Source organism: Callorhinus ursinus, unplaced genomic scaffold, assembly GCF_003265705.2.
Source record: "Callorhinus ursinus isolate GAN/ISIS: 27379988/994484 unplaced genomic scaffold, GSC_fseal_2.0 scaffold57, whole genome shotgun sequence".
Classification (NCBI taxonomy): domain Eukaryota; kingdom Metazoa; phylum Chordata; class Mammalia; order Carnivora; family Otariidae; genus Callorhinus; species Callorhinus ursinus.
The window spans coordinates 6,101,507-6,126,365 of NW_027397119.1; the positions used below are offsets into that span (position 1 = coordinate 6,101,507).

At 42.4% G+C, this 24,859-nt stretch overlaps 1 protein-coding gene across 2 annotated transcripts in view; it reads right to left on the minus strand.

Annotated features, from left to right (window-relative positions):
- KDM5B (lysine demethylase 5B) overlaps nt 1–22,630 on the minus strand; it is an 81,166-nt gene extending 58,536 nt beyond the window's left edge. Inside the window, exon 1 of one of the 2 annotated variants that reach the window (XM_025855045.2) lies at nt 22,256–22,630. In XM_025855045.2, coding sequence (XP_025710830.1) covers nt 22,256–22,459 — 204 coding nt within the window. In that variant the 5' untranslated portion in view covers nt 22,460–22,630. The remainder of the gene's footprint in view (nt 1–22,255) is intronic. The other variant, XM_025855046.2, reaches the window with a different exon arrangement.
- Between the last annotated feature and the right edge of the window lie 2,229 nt (nt 22,631–24,859).

A 24,859-nucleotide genomic window follows, 5' to 3' on the forward strand; every position in this document is an offset into this window, starting at 1 on the left:
AAAGTCACTGCAGTCTCAACTTTCAAGGAGCATCAGACCTCTAAGCTTTGTCTTTAAAGACTCTATCCTTCCAGCCTACCTCTAGTTGGCAACAGAGCAATTTCTTTTTTTTTTTTTTTAAGATTTTATTTATTTATTTGATAGAGAGAGACACAGCGAGAGAAGGAACACAAGCAGAGGGAGCAGGAGAGGGAGAATCAGGCTTTCCGTGGAGCAGGGAGCCCGATGTGGGGCTCAATCCCAGGACCCTGGGATCATGACCTGAGCTGAAGGCAGACGCTTAACGACTGAGCCACCCAGGCGTCCCGCATCAGAGCAATTTCAACACAGGTTAAAGGGCTCCCTTATATTTCCACGCCCCCCTGCCCCCTGTTATTTCACCAATGCTCATTTTTAAAGCACAATGACATCATTTCCCTTATTCTTGTAGAGTAAAATAGATGTTAAAGAGGATACGCTCTGGTGTCACACTGCCTGAGTTCAAATCCTGACTGTGTGGCTTTGTACTAATCTCCCTGTAGATACATTAGGTGCATGTATAAAGGGGAAACTATGAGGCTTAATACATGTAATAGCCTTCAGACAGGTCCTGGTATTTACAAAGTAAATGGTCAAAAATGTTAGTCATGAGGAAATGTTTATGTTGCAAAGCTTTAGTTCCCAGGAAGCCCAATGCAAACTTGTTTTGTTTTCTGACTGGTTATGTTTAACACAATGGTTTGAATTCTCTAATCTTCATTATATAATGAAGTTGTTATAGTATTCAAGGCCCATTAATCTGATTTTTTTGCTGTATTTTTTTCAGCTGTATTGAGATATATGCAACCTTGCTTTTTTTTTTAAGATTTATTTATTTATTTGTTTATTTATCTGAGAGAGAGAGAGAGAGAGAATGCACAAGCAGGGGACGGGGAGGGCAGAGGGAGAGGGAGAAGCAGACTCCCCACTGAGCAGGGAGCCCGATGCGGGGCTTGATCCCAGGACCCTGAGATCATGACCTGAGCCGAAGGCAGACACTTAACCAACTGAGCCACCAAGGCACCCCTATGCAACCTTGTTTCTTAAAGGAGAATATACTGTCAGGTTTCCATGCTTAAAGAGCTTTTTCTAAGATTGTTTTAGGTATGTAATTCAAGGGTAGAGGCACTTAATGGATCTGCTAAGAGAGGAGTTGCTAGGGTGGCAGCAGAATTCAACTCCTGTAACACTGTAGTGGGCAAGCCTATGTATGGTTCCACAATATTAATGTTTCATATTAACAAAGCCATTTCTTGTATGTCCACTATATAAAACGTCCTAACTGCCTATTTTCTTACTGGGGAAAAGCTAAGCAATAGAAGAGGTTTAAAATAATTTTCCTTAATGCAAAAGTACTGAAATATCAGAGAACACATATAAAGAAGAAAATTAGCCAAAATCTCAGAGAAAACCTACTACATTTTGGCACACATTTCCAGTATTTTCTAAAATGCTTATCTTCATAATTTTCAAAAAATTTTAATAATCAGGGGTCCTGAGTGGCTCAGTCATTAAGTGACTGCTTTCAGCCCTGGGTCCTGGGATCAGCCCCACGTCGCGTCGGACTCCCTGCTTGGTGGGGGGCCCGCTTCTCCCTCTCACACTCCCCCCCTGCTTGTGTTCCCTGTCTCTCTCTGTCAAATAAATAAATAAAATCTTTTTTAAAAAAATTTTAATAATAATTTAAAAATGCATATATTTCCTTTTACTTACACTTTATTTATACCTTATTTTTACTTATGCTGTGAACGTTTAATATTTCATTATATTGATACTTTTTAAAATTTATTATTGGACATTTAGGTTATTTCCTTTACTTTCCAATGTTAACCATTATAAATAAAATACCCAGGGGCACCTGGGTGGCTCAGTCAGTTAAGCTTCCGACTTGATCTCAGCTCATGTCTTGATCTGGGGTCATGAGTTCAAGCCCCACATTGGTTTCCACACTGGGCATGGAGCCTACTTAAAAAAAAAAAAAAAAAGTCCATACCTTGGTGCCTGGGTGGCTCAGTCGGTTAAGCCTCCGACTCTTGATTTCAGCTCAGGTCATGATCTCAGGGTCGTGGGATCGAGCCCTGCAGTGGGCTCCACACTCAGTGGGGAGCCTGCTTGAGATTCTCTTTCTCTCCCTACACCCCTCAAATAAATAAATCTTAAAAAGAAAAAATTTCATACCTTTTAGAAGTTTGTTTTAGCCTCACTCAATGGTCATATTTTACACACTGCAGATACAGGAAAAAAAAAATCAACTTGACCACAGTGATCATACTAGCTTAAGACTCTCTTTTAACAATGACAGCTTATGGACACCTGGGTGATGCAGTCCATTAAGCAACCTCCAGCTCTCAGCGGGGATTCTGCTTGAAGATTCTCTCCCTCTGGCCCTCCCCCTGCGTGCATGCACTCTCTCTCTCTCTAGAATATATAAATCTTTAAAAAAAAAAAAATGAATGACAGCTGGGGCGCCTGGGTGGCTCAGTCAGTTAAGCATCTGCCTTCGGCTCAGGTCATGATCCGAGGGTCCTGGTATCAAGTCCCGCATCAGGCTCCATGCTCAGCGTGGAGCCTGCTTCTCCCTCTCCCTCTGCCTCTGCCTCTCCCCCTGCTTGTGCTGGCTTGTGTGCTCTCTCTCTCAAATAAGTAAATAAAATCTTAAAAAAAAAAAAAAAGAATGACAGCTTATTCTGGCTCTACAGATAGATACCAGCTACATATAAGTGTAAGTGTAAAAATTATTTTTAAGGAGGAATTTAAAATTAAAACTACCTTCACAGAACAGTACTAAGGATGTTCAATAAATGTTATCGAACAAGTAAAAAAAATTCTAGGCACAAAAGTTATTGTTAAACGTCTCAACAAAACTAAAGATAAAAAGTATAAAGTCAAAAGGTCTGACTGGTAAAGATGTGCCAATGAAGAAAACTTGATGACAAGACTTTGTAAACAAAGAGAAGACTTTAGTAAAAATACATCATGCTCCTTACTGAGATATGGGTAAATCTATCAAGTGAGGTGAGGCTCAGGTTATGGCACAGGGTTTATGTTATTTATGGTGATACAAAAATTCTCAGTTTTAAGTCCTCCACAGACAAGATTGCAAGAATAGATGTCTCCTTAAAAAAAAAAAAATCAGGGGTGGGACGCCTGGGTGGCTCAGTTGGTTGAGCGGCCTCAGCTCAGGTCATGATCTCAGGGTCCTGGGATCGAGTCCCGCATCGGGCTCCCTGCTCGGCGGGGAGCCTGCTTCTCCTTCTAACTGCTCTGTCTGCCGCCACCCCTGCTTGTGCACGCTCTCTGACAAATAAAATCTTAAAAAAAAAAAAAATCAGGGGTGCATGGCTGGCTCAGTCAGTACAGTATGTGACTCTTGATCTCAGGGTTGTGAATTTGAGCTCCCCATTGGGTGTAGAGATTACCGAAAAATAAAATTTTAAAAATAAATTAACAATAAATTTAAAAAAGATCAGCTTTCCATATATCCAGTCTCACCATGAGAAAAACAACAGATAAATTCCAATAATGGAATATCCTACAAGATTCCCAGTCAGTACTCCTCAAAACTGTCAAGTTCATCAGAAATAAAGTCTGAGAAACTGCAACAACTAAAAAAAGCCTAGGGCGCCTGGGTGGCTCAGTTGGTTAAGCGACTGCCTTCGGCTCAGGTCATGATCCTGGAGTCCTGGGATCAAGTCCCACATCGGGCTCCGTGCTCAGCGGGGAGTCTGCTTCTCCCTCTGGCCCTCTTCCCTCTTGTGCTGTCTCTCATTCTCTCTTTCTCAAATAAATAAATAAAATCTTTAAAAAAAATTTAAAAAGCCTAAAGAGATATGACAGCTAAATACAATGTGGTATCCTGGATGAGATCCTGGAACAAAAGAGGGATATTAGCTAAAAACTAAGGAAATACAAATAAAATGCATGGACTTTAGTTAATAATAGTATCAGTTTATTAATTATAGCAAATATGTCATAATAATATAAGATGTTAATAAAAGGGGAAACTAGGTGAAGGAATATACGGGAACTCATCTTCATTATTTTTCTATAAATCTAACAGTTCTTAAAAATACCAAGTCAATTTAAAAAATTACTTGGATCAATTTTTATGTTTTATGTCCCAAACTTTTGACCCCAAAAGACAGCACTCAAGAAACAAAATACATGGGGGTGCCTGGCTGGCTCAGTCAGTGGACCACGCAACTCTTGATCTTGGAGTTGTGAGTTCAAATCCCATTTTGGATGTAGAGTTTACTTAAAAATAAAATCTTTAAGGGGCGCCTGGGTGGCTCAGTCATTAAGCATCTGCCTTCGGCTCAGGTCATGATCCCAGGTCTTGGGATCGAGCCCCGCATCAGGCTCCCTGCTCCGCAGAAGGCCTGCTTCTCCCTCCCCCACTCCCCCTGCTTGTGGTTCCCTCTCTCACTGTGTCTCTCTCTGTCAAATAAATAAAATCTTTAAAAATAAACAAAGAAATAATAAAATAAAATAAAATCTTTAAGAAAAGAAGCAAAAACAGGGACACCTGGGTGGGGCTCAGGCAGTTAAGCATATGCCTTTGACTCAGGTCATGATCTCCAGGTCCTGGAATTGAGTCCTGTATTGGGCTCATTGTTCAGCCGGCGCCGGCTTCTCCCTCTCCCTCTGCCCTTCCCCACAACTCATGTGTGCATGCTTGTGCGCACATACACACTCTCTCTCTCAAATAAATAAATTCTTAAAAAAAAACAAGTGAAAACATAATCATATCTGTTTATTATAAATGTTGTAAAACTAATAAAATGACAAAATTAGACAAAAAGGCCCACTTTCTTACATTTTAATTGCTATTGGTTATATGGGAAAGCTTATTGTTTTCCCTTTAGAAAACACTTTTAAATTTTCATTTCACTTCACAAAAGCACAGATAATCAAAGTTCTTACCAAACCCTCTACTGGTTTTGTAACGTCTTCTGCAGTCAATGTATCTCTTAACACATGCATAGATCCTAGATTTATTTCTATTGAGTCAGGCCTTTGCAGAACTAAGTTTCTCTTCTTATGATTACAACTCTCAAATTTTTGGTCTTAGGACCCCTTTATTTATTTTTTTTCAAGATTTTATTCATTTGTGAGAGAGAGAGAAAGAGAGAGAACGCGGCAGGCAGAGGGAGAAGCAGGCTCCCCGCTGAGCAAGGAGCCTGATGTGGGACTCAATCCCAGAGGGGGATCATGACCTGAGCTGTAGGCAGATGCTTAACTGACTGAGTCACCCAGTCGTCCCGTGGACCTCTTTAAAAACTCCTGGGGCACCTGAGTGGCTCAGTTGTTAAGTGTCTGCCTTCGGCTCAGGTCATGATCCTGGGGTCCTGGGATGGAGCACCACATCGGGTTCCCTGCTCAGTGGGAAGCCTGCTTCTCCCTCTCCCACTCCCCCAGCTTGTGTTCCCTCTCTCGCTGTGTCTCTCTCTGTCAAATAAATAAAATCTTAAAAAAAAATAAAAATAGGGGCGCCTGGGTGGCTCAGTCGTTAAGCGTCTGCCTTCGGCTCAGGTCATGATCCCAGGGCCCTGGGATCGAGCCCCGCATTGGGCTCCCTGCTCAGCAGAGAGCCTGCTTCCCCTTCTCCCTCTGCCTGCCACTCTACTTGTGCTCTCTGTCAAATAAAGAAATAAAATCTTTAAAATAAATAAATTAATTAATAAAAATAAAAAATAAAAAAATAAACACTCTTAAAATTGAGGACTTCAAAGAGCTTTAGTCTATATAGTTTGTATCTATTCACTTTGATCACAACATAAATTTAAAATATTTTATGGGCACCTGGCTGGCTCAGTTGGAAAAGCATGCCACTCTTGATCTTGGGGTCCAGAGTTCGAGCCCTACTTTGGGTGTAGAGATTACTTAAATAAATAAAAACTTAAAAAATAAAATGTTTTAAATCAATTCATTTAATCATAAGCAAAAAATAAAAGAATGGCATTGTTTTATGTTGCATATATTTTGCAAATCTCTTTAATGTCTGGCTAAATAGAAATAAACTGGAATTTCATATCTTCTTCTGTAGTCAATCAGCTGTAGTATATTTTTAAAGTATATCAAGAAAATCTGGTTACATATATTTAGTTGAAAAGAGGAAGTTCCCTTGGACCTGCTGAAGAGGTCTTGTGAACCCTCCAAGAGTCAGTCCTCAACCCAAACCCTGGAAACAACTCTTAATAATCCTAACCCCTACAGAATTCCCAACCAATCTGTCCCTCCAAGGAAATCTATCCATCCAGACTTTAAAAGCAGCCCCGTTAAGTGTTTTCTCTATTCGCTAACAATGATTTCTTGACCTATCTGAGTAATGCCAACATTTTTAGAAAAAGTATACCAATGTCAACCCAGTATTCCCTAAAAGCCCTACCACCAAAAAAGATCCAGAAACTACCAAAAGAATTATATCTGCAAACATACAGGGACGATTAACAGTGGTAAGCATCTGCCTTCGGCTCAGGTCATGATCCCGGGATCCTATGATGCAGCCCCGAGTTGGGCTCCCTGCTCAGTAGGGGAGTTTGCTTCTCACTCTGTCCCTCCCCCAGCTCGTGCTCTTTCTTGCTCATTCTCAAATGAATTAAAAAAAAAAAAAAAACAGTTGTACTAAAACATTAAGGACCTTTGTTAAAATTGTAATGCCTACAGTTGGCAGGGCCTGGTAAAAGCCATCAGTTTTCAGTTTTACAGACATCTTACTTAAAAGAGTATTAAGTGTCCAAAGCACTGTTTCTATAGAGGAGCATCTATTAGTAAATGAAAATACACTAGTAAAAAAGGGACATGCCATGGTACTTACTTTTTAAGTACTGGTCCCAATAAGGTCCCCTTTCACTTATTTTTTATTTTATTTATTTATTCGGAAGAGAGAGAGAGAGGAGAAAGAGCACGAGGTGGGGTGGAGGGGCAGAGGGAGAGGGAGAAGTGGACTCACCACTGAGCAGGGAGCCCACCACGGGACTCAGTCCTGGGACCCTGGGATCATGACTTGAACCAAAGGCAGATGCTTAACCAATTGAGCCACCCAGGCGCCCCTCTCTTTCACTTTTAATAAAACTTGGTAACAATATCTGTATTTGCAGGACCTCTAAATGACTTAAATTTATTATTGTCAAAACCATGTGAAAATACCATGGAAAATGGTCCTCCCAAAACTTCAAAAAAGATGGTTTCCTTTCCAGGCCACTTTACCGGAACAAGCTAAGTACCATCTTGTTTGTAAGCAATACGAGTAAGGAAAATAAGATCACATGAAGACCTTACTCTTTCAAAATGTCCCTAACAGATGTCTGCCAAAGTTACCTACTGAAGTGATTCATACAAATTTTTGGCATACCCCCCAAAGTCCTATCTATATGCCTCTATATGGAAGCATCCTTTTAAAAATCACCCAGAAGGATCATAAGAAAGCTAAATCCCTAGTATAAATCATCTTCCACTCAAATGGGTTGACATCATGATAGGTCAATCATGAAAATTTAAGAGGAAAGCATTATTTCCTTCAGATCATTCGTAGACATCTTATGACACAAAAGTCACCAAATGAAACCAGAAGAAATTTCAGATTCTTCTCCCCTTACAGCAATTATAATTGGCGCAAATATTACTTCAGTATGCCTATCCCAAGCCGTGTTACAAGGAAGGAGCTATACTGCCAGAGTTGCTCCCCCAAGGAAATTTAGTAAGTAGTTTTGATTCTGTTTTCTTTCATAAGTAGGATCCCAGTAAGGAAAAGACAATCTCTGACAGAAATTTGAGGCTACCAAGGTTAAGAAAAGATGACATCCTTCAGAGAAAGATTCCAGAAATGATTTGTCAGGGGAAGGGGTTGAGGAAGAAGGTTGGACTCTGCCCCTACAACCTTCCCTCAGCAACACCCAAACCCACCTGGGCACCAAGGGCAGGAAAAGGTAAAGAGCCCACACCCTAACTTTAAGGCCTCACTGAATCTGTAAACACATGTTCTACAACTTTAGTACTTTATAAACTGGACACTCCGAGATTCAAAATCAAGGTCACGAAAGGGACAGTAGTGACATTAAAAATCACCTGAGTCTCTGAGAAGATACTAAAAGACTATAAAATCTTTGTTTTGCTTGATGTTCCATTTGAAGACACATTTCGCAATTGTAGTAAAAAAAAAAAGAAACATAAATAGTAAGCCATTCATTTCACGGATGCAAATATTTAACAGCTATTTAGTCCTGCTACAATTAATTGCAAGGCTAATGTTAAAAGTGGAAATAATTTTAGAACCTGTATGATCCCTAACAGCCATATTTGAAGTAAAAGACTGAAGCCTGGACTTGAACAGGAATTGCTAGGAAGCTGCTCCATTCATCCCACTGCCAGGTCACTTAATATTTATATAAGGGCAAGATGCAATTCTACTCAAGATACTATAATTCTGACCATGTTTCAAGGCTAGATAGATCTCATATTTGAAAGAGAAAAGGATGCACTAACACACAGGCATGCTCAACTTACAATGGTAGATAAATAGGTCTTATCTCCAAAGGTCTTAAATTTATCCTATATCTCAAACCATGCTCTGTTATTATTGTAGAGACAGCACCATCAACTGCCTTATTTCACATTTATTGCCACATTTAATAATAATTTGATTTAAAAGATAACCCACTTTAACCTAAAATATGCAGAAATTGCAGCCTGATAAAACTGGTCCTCATATGAATGGCTGCCTGGTATCAAAGGGACAGACTCTATAAAAACTCTTCTATTATCTACTTTTCCAGGTTTTAAATAAAGGATTTTGCAGCTGTGTCTAGAGTTGAGACTTAAGAAAATCATTACCATAAGATCATAAAAGTCTTTTTTTTTTAAAGATTTTATTTATTTATTTGAGAGAGAGAGAATGAGAGATAGAGAGCACGAGAGGGAAGAGGGTCAGAGAGAGAAGCAGACTCCCTGCTGAGCAAGGAGCCCGACGTGGGACTCGATCCCGGGACTCCAGGATCATGACCTGAGCCAAAGGCAGTCGCTTAACCAACTGAGCCACCCAGGCGCCCAAGATCATAAAAGTCTTAAATACTGACTCTCAACAAACCTGCTTTTCCCCTAGCACTTTTCCTGAAGCCTACAACTAGATCCTCTTCCTTCTGTAAATACTGATGTTTCTGGAGGTTCTGTCAGATTCTCATTCTCATTCTACACCCCTACTTCTTCCCCTAACCTTGCCCTAATCCAAAGCCCTCCTACACATCCCAGGCAACCTCCTTTCTCTATATCTACCTCCACATCCCCCCAACCCTAGTATCTTCAACCATACTATATACAGTTTCTGTTACTTGCACACATCACACCATATAATCTAGTTGCACATCTTTCTCAGCAGTAAGACTTCGAATTCCTTTAAATCAAAGCTGTTTAATTTATTTCTAAAACCCTTTTAAAAACCTTAACACAATGCCTGGCACTTACTGATACATCAATAAATGTACTGAACTGAGGTGCCTGGGTGGCTCAGTTGGTTAAGTGCCCAACTCTTTGTTTAGGCTCAGGTCATGGTCTCAGGATCATGTCGGGCTCCGCTCAGCTCAGTGTGGAGTCAACTTGTCCCTCTCCCTCCCCATCTGGCCCTCCCCTCACTCATGCTCTTCTCTCTAAAAATGAATAAATAAAAATCTTTAAATGTACTGAACTGAACCCGCAACCAAACCCAAGGACCCAATTCATTTCTTCATTCACTGGAGCTGACAAAAAGGATTTCCTAGTTTCTGGTAGCAGAGTTGAGAAATTCTGCTAATTCAAAGTCAACGGATAGAGAATTCCTTATATTAACAGCTGCCTAAACCTCATCAGGGAACTATCTAAAACCAATTCTTAAACCTAGATGGGTTTTAAAATGACCAGAGGAGGGCGCCTGGGTGGTTCAATGGGTTAATAAGCATCTGCCTTTGGCTCAGGTCACAATCCCAGGGTCCTGGGAGAGAGTCCTGTGTCAGGCTCCCTGCTCAGAGGGCTGTCTCCTTCTCCCTCTGCCCCCGCCCCCCATTCTCTCTCTCTCTCACTCAAAAATAAATAAAAATCTTTAAGTAAGTAAGTAAATAAATATGACCAGAAGAGCTTCCTAAAATTCAAATTTCATGAGATTTTAATTCAATTCTGGGGTGGAGCCCAAGATGATTTTGATGGGAGGTAGGGCTACATTCAGGAGCCTAAGGCTTAATGGATACTCTTCCACTGAATCTGGGTGGTCACTGAAACTGAGGAGCCAGGAGTTTCCATACAAATGAGCCAAGCAACCAACAGTATATGAATTGCAAAGCTCATACGTATTAATAAACGAAAAAAACGAGGATAAAAGAATGAGAATATAGGATTTAAATTTTCATAAATAAATTTTAGAGACAAATAGATGAAACAAAACGGTATCGTAGTATTATTTGATACCATTACTAATTCTGATTTCCCTTCAGTTGTGTTTGGATGGTGAGAAGGAAGCTAGAGAAAACCACTCTTCTTCCCAAAAAGCCTGGGAGGAGAGATGAGAAGTGGCTAATTTGTGGGATTTATGAAGGGAGCCACTGTGTATAAGAAGGAAGAACAGTGAACTTGGAAATAAAACCATGGTTTGAAATTCTCTGATCTGTCCTTTAAAAGCTGTGTCACCTTGGGGCGCCTGGGTGGCTCAGTTGGTTAAGCGTCTGCCTTCAGCTCAGGTCATGATCCCAGGGTCCTGGGATGGAGCCCCGCATCGGGCTCCCTGCTCAGTGGGAAGCCTGCTTCTCCCTCTCCCACTCCCCCTGCTTGTGTTCCCTCTCTCGCTTGTCTCTCTGTGTCAAATAAATAAATAAATAAATAAATAAATAAATAAATAAATAAATAAATAAAAAAAAGCTGTGTCGCCTTAGCGTGCCTGGGTGGCTCAGTCCATTGACCATCTGACTCTTGATTTCAGCTTAGGTCATGTTCTCAGGGTCTTGAGACTGAGCCCAGCACTGGGCTCGATGCTCAGTTGGGAATCTGCTGAGTTTCCCCCTCACCCTCTGCCCCTACCCCACTTGCACATGCTCACTCTCTCTCAAATAAATAAATCTTAAAAAAAAAAGCTTTGTCACCTTAGACAACTCACTTAACCTCTCTCAGCAGTTTCCTTAGCTATACCTTAGCAGCAAGAACTAAGTAACAAAAATGTTTTTTGCTGAGCCCATCAGAAAAAAAAGGGTAGCTGATACCAGAATACAAAATGTATAAGCAAAAGAATATAGGTATTAAAATAATAACAAATAATAAAAGATTCATAATTTTCCATCAACTGTCTCATGTAATCTTTGTATTTGTATTGTTACTATGGACATATGAAGTAATATAAATGGTTAAGTGCACTAACTCTAGGTTCCAATCCCTACTCCACCACATAATAGGTGACTTTGAGCAAGTTTACTTACTCTTTTAGGCCTCACTATGTAAAGCAGGGCCAGCATTATCCCCATTTTATAGGCAAGTTTAATGGAATAAAAAACTCTGAAAATACTCATGACCCTTTTAAAGCTAACAGCTCAAGGGCGCCTGGGTGGCTCAGTTGGTTAAGCGACTGCCTTCGGCTCAGGTCATGATCCTCCCAGGATCGAGTCCCACATCGGGCTCCCTGCTCAGCGGGGAGTCTGCTTCTCCCTCTGACCCTCTTCCCTCTCATGTGCTCTCTCTCAAATAAATAAATAAAATCTTTAAAAAAGAAAAAAAAAATAAAGCTAACAGCTCAAGGATAACACATAAACAATAGAACACACACCAGAAGGCAAGTGTTTTGATTCCTACTCTAGTATTCTTTCCATGAATCTGTCAAGTTTTCATTTCCTAGCTAGCTAATGCCAACCTCCAAAAAAAAATTACCTTGGATCCTAAGTCAAATTCTAAACTCTGTTCCTCTCAAAAAAATCTTGATAGGCAATTATTATGTAAGTCAAAGATATATTTTATAAATGGAAGAGGAGAAAAGCCACAAGAATAGCAGTGAAAAGTGGTGAGAGACAGGAACCCAGTAGAATGGACTGCCATCAAGTCCAATTTTTTTAAGATTTTATTTATTTGACAGAGAGACAGAGAGCACAAGGAGGCAGAGTGGCAGGCAGAGGGAGAGGGAGAAGCAGGCTCTCTGCTGAGCAGGGAGCCGAACGTGGGGCTCAATCCCAGGACCCTGGGATCATGACCTGAGCCGAAGGCAGCTGCTTAACTGACTGAGCCACCCAGGTGCCCCATGAAGTCCAATTTTTAAAAACCCTAAACCCACACCTACACAAATCCCTGAAGCCAACCTCCTGCTGGAAAATCTGGTGGCTTTTCTCAATTTATCCAAAATACATCATACCACTGGGTAAGAGCCTCTCTGGGAGAAGAAAAAGCTTGGAATACTTAAAATTTTACAAAATGGAAATTATACTCCAAAGACTCTCTTCATAGACCTCTCTCATCTCCACTCCCTGTCCCACAACTAAGATACCATAACACAAATCCTAAGAGATACTGCTCTCCCCATCTCTTCCCTCCAAGTTAAAGACTAGCAAAGATGAGACGGTATTACCATCCGGTTTAAAAATATCACCAAATGATGAGTTGGTACAACCACGAAGAAAATTAGGAGGATCTTGCCTTAAAGACCTTGTAATTGCGTGGGTTTGATAAGGATTTGTTCTTTGTTTCTGGAGTGATGAGATTAGAGTAAAATGGTACCGGTTCAGTATCTAGTCTAGAGTATGTATGCCACATAGGAATATGTGCTTAATAAAAACTCTAACCAAGTGTTCAACATACACTAAGTTTTTTGACTTTAGTTCTCTGAACATTATAATCTGGTCAAGCCAGTGAGATGGCAAGAATTAGCACAGGAATGCACAAAAATCTGCCTAAGGTCACATAAGGAGCATAGCTCGGAAGAGAAATCTTAGGCTAGGTGCATGCTCCCAACTAAAATACTCAACACTTAAGACTTAAAACTTCTTTATACACCATTGGAGAATGTTTTTAATACATCTAGAAAGGAATACTGAGTAAATTGCTTGATTCAAGATAAAAACAAAACAAAAAAACAAACAGGAGCACCTAGGTGGTACAGTCCGTTGAGCCTCTGACTCTTGCTTTAGGCTCAGGTGGTGACCTCAGGGTCATGGGATCGAGCCACGAAGCTGGCTCCACACTCAGCGCAGTCCACACTCAGTCCAGAGTCTGCTTGAGATTTTCTCTCCCTGTCCCTCTGCCCCTCCCACACTTGTGCTCTCTCTCTCTTAAAACAAACAACAAAAAAACCCACCAGTGGGAACAGTATATATGGGTCTATGTAAGAGACAATGTTTTTTGTTTTTTTAAGGATTTTATTTCTTTGACAGAGAGAGAAAGACAGCTAGAGAGGGAACACAGCAGGGGGAGTGGGAGAGGGAGAAGCAGGCTTCCCGCTGAGCAGGGAGCCCAATGCGGGGCTTGATCCCAGGACCCTGGGATCATGACCTGAGCCGGAGGCAGACGCTTAACAACTGAGCCACCCAGACGCCCCTGTAAGAGGCAATGCTATGAGGTCCAATGACAAGATATATTTGGACAAAAAACTGGGGAATTCAGGTTTGTATGGGAGTTCTCATCAGCTTTATTTTTTTTTTAAGTATGCCTAATTGTTACTAAAGAATAAAATACAATCTGGCTCTGTCCTGAGGATCAAAATAAACATTATCCCTGCCACCTTTTACTTTTCTCCCCACTTTACAAGAATAATAATTGTGGAATATTATATTGAAGTCTCAATCTACTGACTCAATATACTAACTCAATTTCCTACCTAGCAAGAATTAGGGTTATTTAAATTGTTAGGTAAGATACAATGCCCTCCATGTGCAGGGCTTCAACAGCATCACAGCCATTTCATACTAGGAGAAATTTAAATAATTTTAAACATTTCTTAACACAAAGCTCACCTAATACAAACTCTTGCCTGAATATGCACACTACACAAGACACACATAACATATGCACCTGCAAATTTTCTGAAATAGTTTATAACAGCTCTACTTGAAAAAAGATTTTAATCTAATTTTTTAAAATATCTAGGAATAGACAAGCTTCACCTAGACCAATAGAATTACATTCTGTATATTGTAGTTCTGATGCTGAGCTTTTGACTTTGCAAGTTTCACTTTTTAAAAATCCCCTCACTGTAGGGGAAAAGGAGGGATACATATTTGGCACTAACCCTTGTCTCACTAAATCTGTCCCCAGACTCTTCTTAGCAGTGAACAAATAAAGCTTTAGGATTTAAGCTCCTTGCAATCCATCAATTAATTAATCTGGACAGCAGCCCTAGGTCAGTGTCAGATCCCCTTATAGCAGATGAGAAGGCATACATTAGAGAAAAATGACATTGTCCAAGGTCATGAGAAGTAGACTCAGAACTCTACCCACTTATGCTCAAAAATCTAGAAATACCCGACTCCTTCCTTTACATAATAAAGGAACAGACTTTAGGGGTGCCTGGGTGGCTCAGCTGGTTAAGCGTATGCCTTCGGTTCGGGTCATGGTCCTGGAGTCCTGGGATCAAGCCCCAGTTGGGCTCCTTGCTCAGTGGGAGTCTGCTTCTCCCTCTCCCTCTACTCCTCGCCCTGCTCGTGCTCTCTCACTCTCTCTTTCAAATAAATAAAATCTTTAAAAAAAATAAAGGAACAGACTTAAAAAATAATAATCCACATACATTCCCCTTGATAAAGCTTATTTTTCTTTATTTTTCAAGATTTTATTTATTTATTTGACAGAGAGAGACACAGCGAGAGGGAACACAAGCAGTGGGAGTGGGAGAGGGAGAAGCAGGCTCCCTGCAGAGCAAGGAGTCCCACGAAGGGCTCGATCCCAGGACCCGTAGATCATGACCTGAGCCGAAGGCAGACGCCTAACGACTGAGCCACCCAGGCACCCCATTAAAGCTTATTTTTACCCAGGCAAAATATTCCTTAAATTTTACATCTATTGTAAAATAACACATTACCAAGTGAAATGGAATCAACCCCTTCTAAAAAAACCATTCATTATGTGATCTTCTGCCTGGTGTTTAACTAGTTTCCTATCTGAGAAATTAAGTTATTCTTTTGGTGGGGAAAGCAATTAGATTTTAAGGGGTTATTGACAGAAAACATTTTTCAGTGACCTGATTTTTAAACTGGTCTTTTTAAACTTTTGACATCACAGAAATGTTTATCAGCATTCTGATGAAACAGAAACTGCACCATCAAGGTGAAGGCCAAACTACCACTCTTCACAGAAAAGTGAACCTAACAACCTAACCAACAACTCATTAGACCCCTTTGATTCTCATTTCCTTAAAACTCCTTTTCCAGAAGGAATTTCAGATTCTCTTCCCCTACAGCAATTGTAATGGGTGCAAACAGTACTTTGACATGCCTATCCCAAGCCATGTTACAAGGAAGGAGCTATGCCGCCACAGTTGGTCCCCCAAGGGAGAAAACAGTTGAGATAGCCTGGCAGACAGGAAAATGGACAAATAAAGTATGGAATGATGTTTGCAGAGAATACCCTCCAACCACCACCTACTCCAACCACCACCACCAAACTTCCGGGTGCCAAGAGTTGGCCTGAAGATAGTCAAATTTCCGCACAGTTTCCAGTAATGTGTAATAACGCAACAAAGCCACTGATTAAAATTGAGAAATACAGGGGTGCCTGGCTGGCTCAGTCAGTGGAGCGTGAGAGTCTTGATCTCTGGGCTGTAGGTTCGAGTCCCACATTGGATACAGAGACTACTTAAAAATAAAACCTTAAAAAAAAATTTGAAAAATACAATCTCCATTCTAATTGGGTAAAGTGACCATCACTCACTAAAGGCTAGAAATCCCATTCCTAACTGCCCAAATCTCACTCACACCCTTTAGAAGACAAAAAGCTAAGCAAAACTGTTCTCTACAACTGAAGGTCACTAGTTTACTCTCAATCCCAATGCTGCTAATCTGCTTTCTGCTCCTCTATATCCAGGAAAATAGCTAAAAGGACTACATTCTCTATGCTTTTGTGTATGCTTGAGTATTTTCATAATAAAAAAATTTTACCTTACACACTGGAAGTGATAGCCCTGGCAGAGCAAAGTAATCTTTCTGTCCAGAAAGAAAGTATCCATGATAAAAAAAGAAAAAAAAAAAGATAAACAGATGGGATGACTCTAGACCATGTCTAAAGGTACAAGGCAATGATAGATACTTTAAGAGGAATGGTCTACAATGAAAGATCTGAATGTTTAAATGTTTTAAAAAAAAAAAAAAAGGACTTATAAGAATGCATTTAGTCAAATTCCACATCTTTGTTCCAAACATCGAACATTATGGAACAGAAATGTCTCAGTACCCCGGCAGCAGATTTTCCTCATTAGTCTGGTTCATAAACTTGGGGGTTATAAAAAACACATTCACCATAGAAATCATCTAATAGTTAATGACATAAAAAGAAGCATTTTCGGAAGAATTTTTGGAGGTGTACGAAGGTAGCATCTCCTTTAATTTTTTTCTTTAATCCCATGCTAAGACACAGCAGTTTACAAAAAAGTCCCTGTTATGCTGCATACAATTCTCATGTCTCAAACAAGTTTCTCACAAATTAGATTTTAAAAATCCAGTTATAAGTTTCTCAAACTTTATTTTTTTTAAAGATTTTATTTATTGGGGCACCTGGGTGGCTCGGTTGTTAGGTGTCTGCCTTTGGCTCAAGTCATGATCTCAGGGTCCTGGGATCAAGCCTCACAGTGGGCTCCCTGCTGGGCGGTAAGCCTGCTTCTCCCTCTCCCACTCCCCCTGCTTGTGTTCCCTCTCTCGCTGTGTCTCTCTCTCTGTCAAATAAATAAATAAAATCTTAAACAATAAAGATTTATTTATTTGACAGAGAGAGGGCACAAGCAGGGGGAGCAGCAAAGGGAGAGAGGGAAGCAGGCTCCCTGATGCGGGCCTCCATCCCAGGACCTGAGATCATGACCTGAGCCGAAGACAACCGCTTAGCCAACTGAGCCACCCAGGCGCCCCTCTCAAACTTTAACATAAAGCAAAATAGGAGAAGCCCAAGTGTTAATGGCTTTCCCAAAGTACCACTCTACCCACCCCTTACCCCAAAGGGACTCATCAGTTTGCCTCTGGTGATGCCTCTTCAAGTGACCCAAACTTAAAATTTCAGAAAGGAAAGTATAGACAACCCTTTAATTCCCAACATTTATTCCACTTAATTTTTTTTTTGAGGTTGGCAAAAAAAAAAAAGTTTTTTTTGAGGTTGTTCTGCACTTAAAACAGGTGTGTTAGCATAATCTCCAGAGAATATCTAATTCTCTTAGCAAGGAAAAATCACCACTAACTCAACACGAATTAAGCTGAAAGGTCTGTACAATGAGGAAAGCAAGGATTTTCTAGGTTCCTGGTTTTTTAAACTTATATACGGCCTTTGGAAAGAGGTACACAAGTAGGGTTCCTGGAACCTAAATCCAGGAACCTAATTAGCACTTTCACTGGGGGGGGTGGGGGGGCATGAGTTCTCTCTTTATCCTTTTCTATAGCCGAAGTTTAATGTGGTCCAATTAAGACAAGTTACAAAACTCTAGAAAAATACCCATTTACAGCACATAAGCCAGATTCAATTTTATTTATTTATTTATTTATTTATCCAACGGTTTACAATGATATTTTCCTTTCTAAAAGAAAATTCTCTCACTGGAAGATTTCTATCTGCATATTAAAGTATCCTAAACATCCTGAACTTTGTTGTTGTCCCCCAAATTAAGCAAATAAGTTCTGCTGATCTATCACAGAAATACTCTTAAATTTAGGCCAACACATCATAAAGAAAATTAAGTACCTTAGAGACAAAGATTAAAATTGAGGGCTAATAAATTTTCCCTAATTTTTTCTTATCAGTGTATCTCAATAATGAAAAGAATTCAAATCCCAGCTTTAACACAACATTAACACTTTTCAAAGGCAATTCTCAATCCATTTTACTCTTTAAAGAGGTTCAGGTTGCATGTTTAAAAACAAATCCTATAATCACTGGTAGGGAAATTTTTCCAGTGGGGGTATGAATCTTAAGCTGAGCTGCCTCATGTATTTATGATATCACTCACATTCTATTCTAAAAGCCTATTAATTTTGCTGATTAGTTCACTGAAAGTTACAACTAGGTGGATAGGTTCGTGGCTCCCCCCATGTGACCAATTTACAATTTACCACTGGCAAAGTCAAATTCCGCTAAACACCCATTCAAAAACTAGTAAGAAATGAAGTTTGTTTTTATGTTGTTTAAGGCAGACACTTTCAAACTATACCTGTAGGACTTAATCCAGTCTCCTATTAAGTGAGAAAAAAGTTTTTCTTCTGACCAGTATAGTCCTAAATTTGTCTTAAAAGTGGGTACAGGGTTTCTTTTGGGAGTGATGAAAATGTTCTAACATTGATTGTGGTGATGGTTTTACAGCTCTGAAACTACTTAAAACTACTAAGCATCACATTGTAAATTGATGAATTATAAGGTATATGAATTATATCTCAATAAAGCTGTTATTTTTTTTTAAGTAATTATAAGTTCTTCTTTCACTCAAGGACATTTCTATTAATAAGCCTTTTTTCCAAATCGTAAGGGGTCTAAGGTGGCTAAAGAATCACAACCAGAGAAAAATTCTGAGACACCAAAGGAACTGGGAAAACAACAGAGAGGGTTAGGCCAAAGTCAATCAAACCTAAAATTAGGGAGATTGATAGGCTGGAATGAGAGTAAATGAGCTCCATATCATTAACACCTCTAACCATACAAAGAAATGTGTATTTAAGTTCCTCCCTTTTCCTAATGGTAGAACCATCAGGCTCACTCAAAGATGCTGACTGTATTAAAAAACACTTGGAAATTTTACACTTTGCCTATAAAGATGAAGAAATCAAACTAATGACCCACAGGAAGTTAAAGTTGAAAAAATGTGTCTATTGTGCCATCTGGGGTTTGATTTAAATCCCTGATTTTTGGACACTGCCAAAGAAATATGTGGAATCTGCCTATCTATGGCCAAATGTTAGACATTTGAGGGCAACAAAGAAAGTTATAAAAGCCATCAAATATATTCCAATCAAACTTGGGAGACTCAAAAAAGTATTCACTGAGCAGCCAACTATTTTTTGCCTAATAATTACACTCCTAAAATTAATCAGTTCCAAATAGCACAAAGCAACATGGAAAATGTGTCCTTAAAAAGACATCTAACTACATCAAGAAGGAAATGAAAATGTGCATTTTAAACGTAGCAAAACCAGAAGTCAGATTAATTGTAAATTAAAAAAAATTTAAATCCCAGGAAATAAGCCTGGTTATCCTACATACTTGATATAATTTGAAAAAGATTTATTTCCCTCTTTAAAACTCAGGATTTAACAGTTTTCTTAATTTATTACCTTTTATCACATTTACCTTACTATAATTTCACAAAAGTCTGTGAACCCCAAGTTTTCAGAAGCAAAACAGTTTAGGACCCTCACAGAAAGCAGCTATAAACTGAAACTATGTAAGTAACATTAATTAAAGATACAAAGATAAGAACAAAAGGAAATAGAAATGCTTTATAATTCTTCCCCTAACCGCCGAACGACAAATACCAACAGACCCCATCTCTATTTTAATACAGCCACTTGTATTCCAAAAAATGAGAGAACAAAAATCATCTAGAAACACAGGCATTATATAGCTATACTATGGACAATATTCCATACCTCTTGGGTTTTTTGTTGCTTTATTTCAAGTATATGAAACCACTTGTTCACAGCTTCAGGTTCTAAAACAAAGACTGTTTACATCCCTTAAGATACCTTTGTTCCAACAAGACCCTTCTTCAAGAGCTACAACTTCTGGAAAGATTTCCCTTTTTGTGGTTATATCAACAACAAACTCTTTCCATTTGGCACAGGAGTTTGTTAAACAAAGGACGACGAAAGCCCCCCTCACACAAAGAAGGTCTCCAAAACAGAGCATTGGTTATGTTTGTAGATTATCCTCTTTTAACACCCTTTCTCAGGCTGTAGAATGTACTACTCTCAATACAAAATGGTGGCCATCATGTCTGTCTGGCATTCAGAATGGGAAAAGGCAATATGATCACACATTTTGCAACGCTGCTTACCATTAATATCCTAGCCAAGATGAAGAAATGGGTAGCCAAACCTAACCAGAGCCAACACTATCTTTTTGGGAAAGGGTCCTATAAAAGGCACAGAATAATAAAGGGTTTACCCCAGCCCTAGTATACCACAATACCAACATGGAGGACAACTCTCACTCCCAGGAACCCGACTCCACACATTTTGGTTACCAAGAACTTAATCAAGTTGCCTAATTTCTGAATAAAATCTTTTATGCAAATGAATACTCACATTCACCCTTCCTAGCATTTGACATAAAACTAAACTGCTAAATGTTTGAAACATGACCTGTTCTTCAATTAAAACCTTAGCTCTAATAAGCTCCGGCTACAACTTCTGCAGGCCTCTTTGCACTCTAGAAGAAATGTACTTCCCTTAAGCAACAAGAATCAACCTTATCCACTTTTTGAAAGAAATGGTTCTATTTTCAAACATTTCCCCCATACTAGCTGACCAGTTATTTTCTGAAGCATAGGTTTCATCTCCATCTTCAAACTTGTCCAAGAAAAACCAAAGTGTAGTGTCTGTGTTTTAATTTTGGGGGGAAGGAGATGGGAGACCGGAGAAAGAAGACATATAGACAGATCTCCCTCAAAACTGCTTTTCCAAACCAGAATAATTACACACAGAACCCCTGCAACTCCAAATGTCATTACAAAGAGCAAGCTTAAGAAAGAAAGGGATTTGGGGGGGGGGAATCTTCCTCCAACGAGGGTGGGAGTGGGGGGGTGGGGTGGGGTGGGGGGCGGGGAGGACAGTGGGGAGAAGATTCTTAAACTGTAGGAAAAGCAGTTAAACATCCTTCCCAACGGTCCCAGCCCGTCCAACCGTCCCTTAGGCCAACTCGGACTCGGACCATCCGCAAGGTGGGCAAAAAAACAGGGGTGTAGGCGCGCACCCAGTTCCGGGTGGGGGTGGGGGTGGGGGACAGGGAAGGGCTGGCCGGGCTCTGCTCAGCGAACGTTGGAGCCGTTAGGAATGACTTCAGCAACACCCCACCCCTCACACACACACACACACACACTCACACGCAGCCCCCAGGCCCGAGGCGCTTTTACACACGGCTCGGAGGGCTGAAGTGGGGCTGCATTTCAGCCTCCGCGGGTTGGGGGGCGCGGGAAGTGCGCGTGAAGCCTTCGGAGATCTTCTGGTCTGACAAGTCCACCTACTGCACGGCCTCGCCCCCACCCCACCAACACAGTCCAGACCTCCCCGGGGAGCCGAGCGGCCGGGCCCAAAGTCGGGTGTGTGAGCGGCCGGGCGCGCGGGCGGGCACCGAGCCCTCCGCAGCCGGTCCTGCCCCCCCCCGCCGCCCCCAAGCGCCCCCCACACACACTTACGCCCCCCACAACAACACCTCGGCTCCGGGGCCGGCCCCGCGGCTCCTCCCCGCCCCCCGGCAGCGCTGGACGCCCCCTCCTCGAGCCCGGCCCGGGAGACAGCAGGAGGCCCGGGGCCCGGGGGGCTGGGGGGTGCCCCCGCCTGCAGGGTGGGGCGCCCAGGTGAGGCCCGCTCCGGGCCGACGCCGCCACCACACAAAGGACCAGGGGCTCCCGCCGCCATATTGAAAACTTTCCTCCGCGCACGACAACTCGCAAGTCCCCCACCCCCACCCAGCACACACCCCCGCACCCCGGGGGAGGAGGCGAGCCCCAGCCCGCGGAGCCGCGCCGAGCCCGGCGCCCGCCCTCCTCGCCCGCGACGCCGCCGGCCTCCGGCAGGAAGCACCCCCGCGCCCACCCCGGCCGCCACTCCATCCGGAACCGAACCCGAACCCCGGGCCCGGCTGCACACCGGTCCGCCCAGGCCGCGCGTCGCCCGGGCCCTCGGGGTGGCACCACCGAAGCGCCCGCTCTCCCACGCTCCTCATCTCCCACCCTGGAGAAGCCCCGTCCTCCTCCCCCGGCCTCAACTCCGACCCTGGGGCAGCCCCAAACTTGACGCGGCCTTCGGGGCGACCCCGCTCCCCGCCCCCCGTGCTTCGGGCCTCCCCAGCCCGCGAGTCCTCTCTCCCTCCCCCAGCCGCGAGCAGGATCCGGGGTGCCGGCGTGACTCACCGGCGGCGGCCGCACCTTACAGATCCCAGTCTGCTCGGCTATGGGCCGGATCTTGTGGATGAAAGCGAAGGGGTCCGCGAACTCTTCCCAGCTGGGCTCGAAGACCGGGCACTCGGGGGGAGGCAGGAACTCGCCCAGGGGGCCCGGGCCCCCGAGGGGCAGCGCCGGGCGCGGGCCCGGGGGCAGCGCGGTGGCCGGCTCCATCACTGCGGGTCGGGGACGGGCGAGGACGGGGTGGGCTCCGGGACCGCGGCGGCGGGCTGCGCTGGGTCCGAGACGTGTGCAGACGCGGCTCCGGCGACAGCAAGTCCGACTTGTACTAGCAACGGCAGCACCTTGGGCTTTTTCAGCCTTCCTCCGACGACGTCTTGCCGCTAACCCACGCCGTGCGCCTCCGCCGCCACGGCGAGGAAAAAGAGTCCCACCCCCACCCCCACTCACCCCCCGCGCCGAGCTCTCGGCCCCGCCCCCGAATCGGGCGGGGCCGGGGCCTTCAGCCTGGGGATGGAGTTGATCCTTGCGGTCCAGTTGAGCCAATATTTATTGACCATTTACTACGTGCCAGAGTCCCTTCCCTCAAGAAGTTAATACTCTGGTGGAGAAGATCAGACACATGAATGGACTATTTCAATCATGTCAGTACACTGTGGTGGGTGCCATGATAGAAGTACATACACTTAGTAAAACCTGGGGAGGGGCAGAAGGTATTTGGCATAATGGAGAAGGATTTTCTAGGTAGGGGGAACGGTTTGAGAGTAAGAACAAAATGGAGGTGAGAAAACAATAGTTACAATGTTAATAATAAGCCAACACTTGAGGACTTGCATATCCTGGGCACTGTTCTAAGTGCTTTGCATGATTAATCATTTAATCTACACAACAACCCTCTGAGACTGATACTCTTATTTCCATTTTACAAATGGAAAGTGAGGCACAGGTTAGAAGCAGTTTGCCCAAATTCGTACAGCTAACGAGTGATAGAGACTATCTTTTGGAAAGAGGGGTGTTGCAGGGAAGAGAGTGATCCTTGAGCAATATAAGAACGCGGTGGTTGTGAGAGAAGCAAAAGACTAAAAATAATCTAGATGAGAAACGATGGTGCCTAAATTAAGGCAGTGGTGCTATTCATTAGCAAGAAGGGATGCAAATGTAGGAGATGAAATTAGGACTCTGATAAACTGGGGAGGGACAGTAAGGTATGGAGGATCATTCAGGTGTCTAAGGTACGTGCCTGAATGATTGCTTGGCCCGTTGGCATTGCTGCGAAATTCCCCTAGATCATATACATGAGAAATCAGTATGAAGAGGGAGATAATGTGTTCACTTCTGGATACGTTCTGAATATCTTGAGTTTGAGTTTTCTTTGGTACACTCGGAAATATTTAACAGGCTGAATAGTATAAATCTGAAGAGGAGAGATCAAAAGTGGAGATGTAAATCTGGAGCTTTTGGCATATGAGTGATAACCGTTATTTATTTAATGCTTACTGTGTGTAAAGCACTGTTGTGCTCACTGAACCTACCATCCTGTTGGGTAGGTACTGCTATTAGGTTCATTTTACAGAGGAAGCAATGGAGGCACAGAGAGGTTAAGTAACTTTAAGAGATATGAACACTTTTGGGGTGCGGGGGCAGGATGAGTGCCTAGTGTTCTCTGCCCAGAAAAGGGGAGAGAGGAAATTCAACAAGTAGGACCTCAACACCAAAAAGATCTCTCTTATCCAAAAAGCAGCCAAACCCATGAAAGTACTGTTTGGGTCAACATTAGTCCTAGCTCTGCTTTCAGTTTCACCTAGAGGAAAGAAGTCTCTCTTATCCTCAAGGAATCTTCAATTTTAAGAAGGGAGGGGAGAAGCTTCCTCTTCAATAAACTCTTCCCCAAGGTACTTGGCCCCAAAAGAGTTCAAAAAGTCCTTACAGAAGGTACTGCTTTTCTTAGCTCTCTGGGGTTTCGAACCTAGGTGAGCCTGTTTGTCTCCCCGTTGCAACAGAGACTTAAGCCAAGGGGCAGCCGGCATCCTACTGGAGAAAAAGTCATCACTGTAAGATAGATACGAGATATAGTAAGTTATAATAAAATGTTAATGGGAGAACCTAAACGGTGGGTCTAGAGGAATTTGCTGCAGAATTCTTTTAACTTTGCTGAATATTTGAAAATTTTTCATAATAAAATGTTGGGGGAGAAAAATCATTGTTGCTCTTTGCCGTGGGTGTATATGATTTTGAGGGTCTTGCTGCAGTTGATTTCCTGTCATGTGCTCTTTCCTGGGAGAGCGTTAAGGCTATTTTCACACTTAACATTGGCATTCTTCAACCCGGATAGGTGTAACTTTGGAAAAAATTCTAGACATATATCAGTAATGACTAATACTTAACTGAGGTGCATTGGAAGAACCAGCCTAGGAAAAGCTTTCCCAATCCTCGGCCGTGTACTAGGACTCCCTCACGCTCCCAACTCCCAAGCTCTCTCCATTTCCGGTAGTGACCCTAAGTGATGAGATTCTGTTGCTCCCAGATCTGGCAGCAGCTGTTTGGCTCCCCACGGACCCGATGTGACGTTGAGGGAGGGGGCGGTTGCCAGGGTAGTGAGGGGAACCTAGGGAC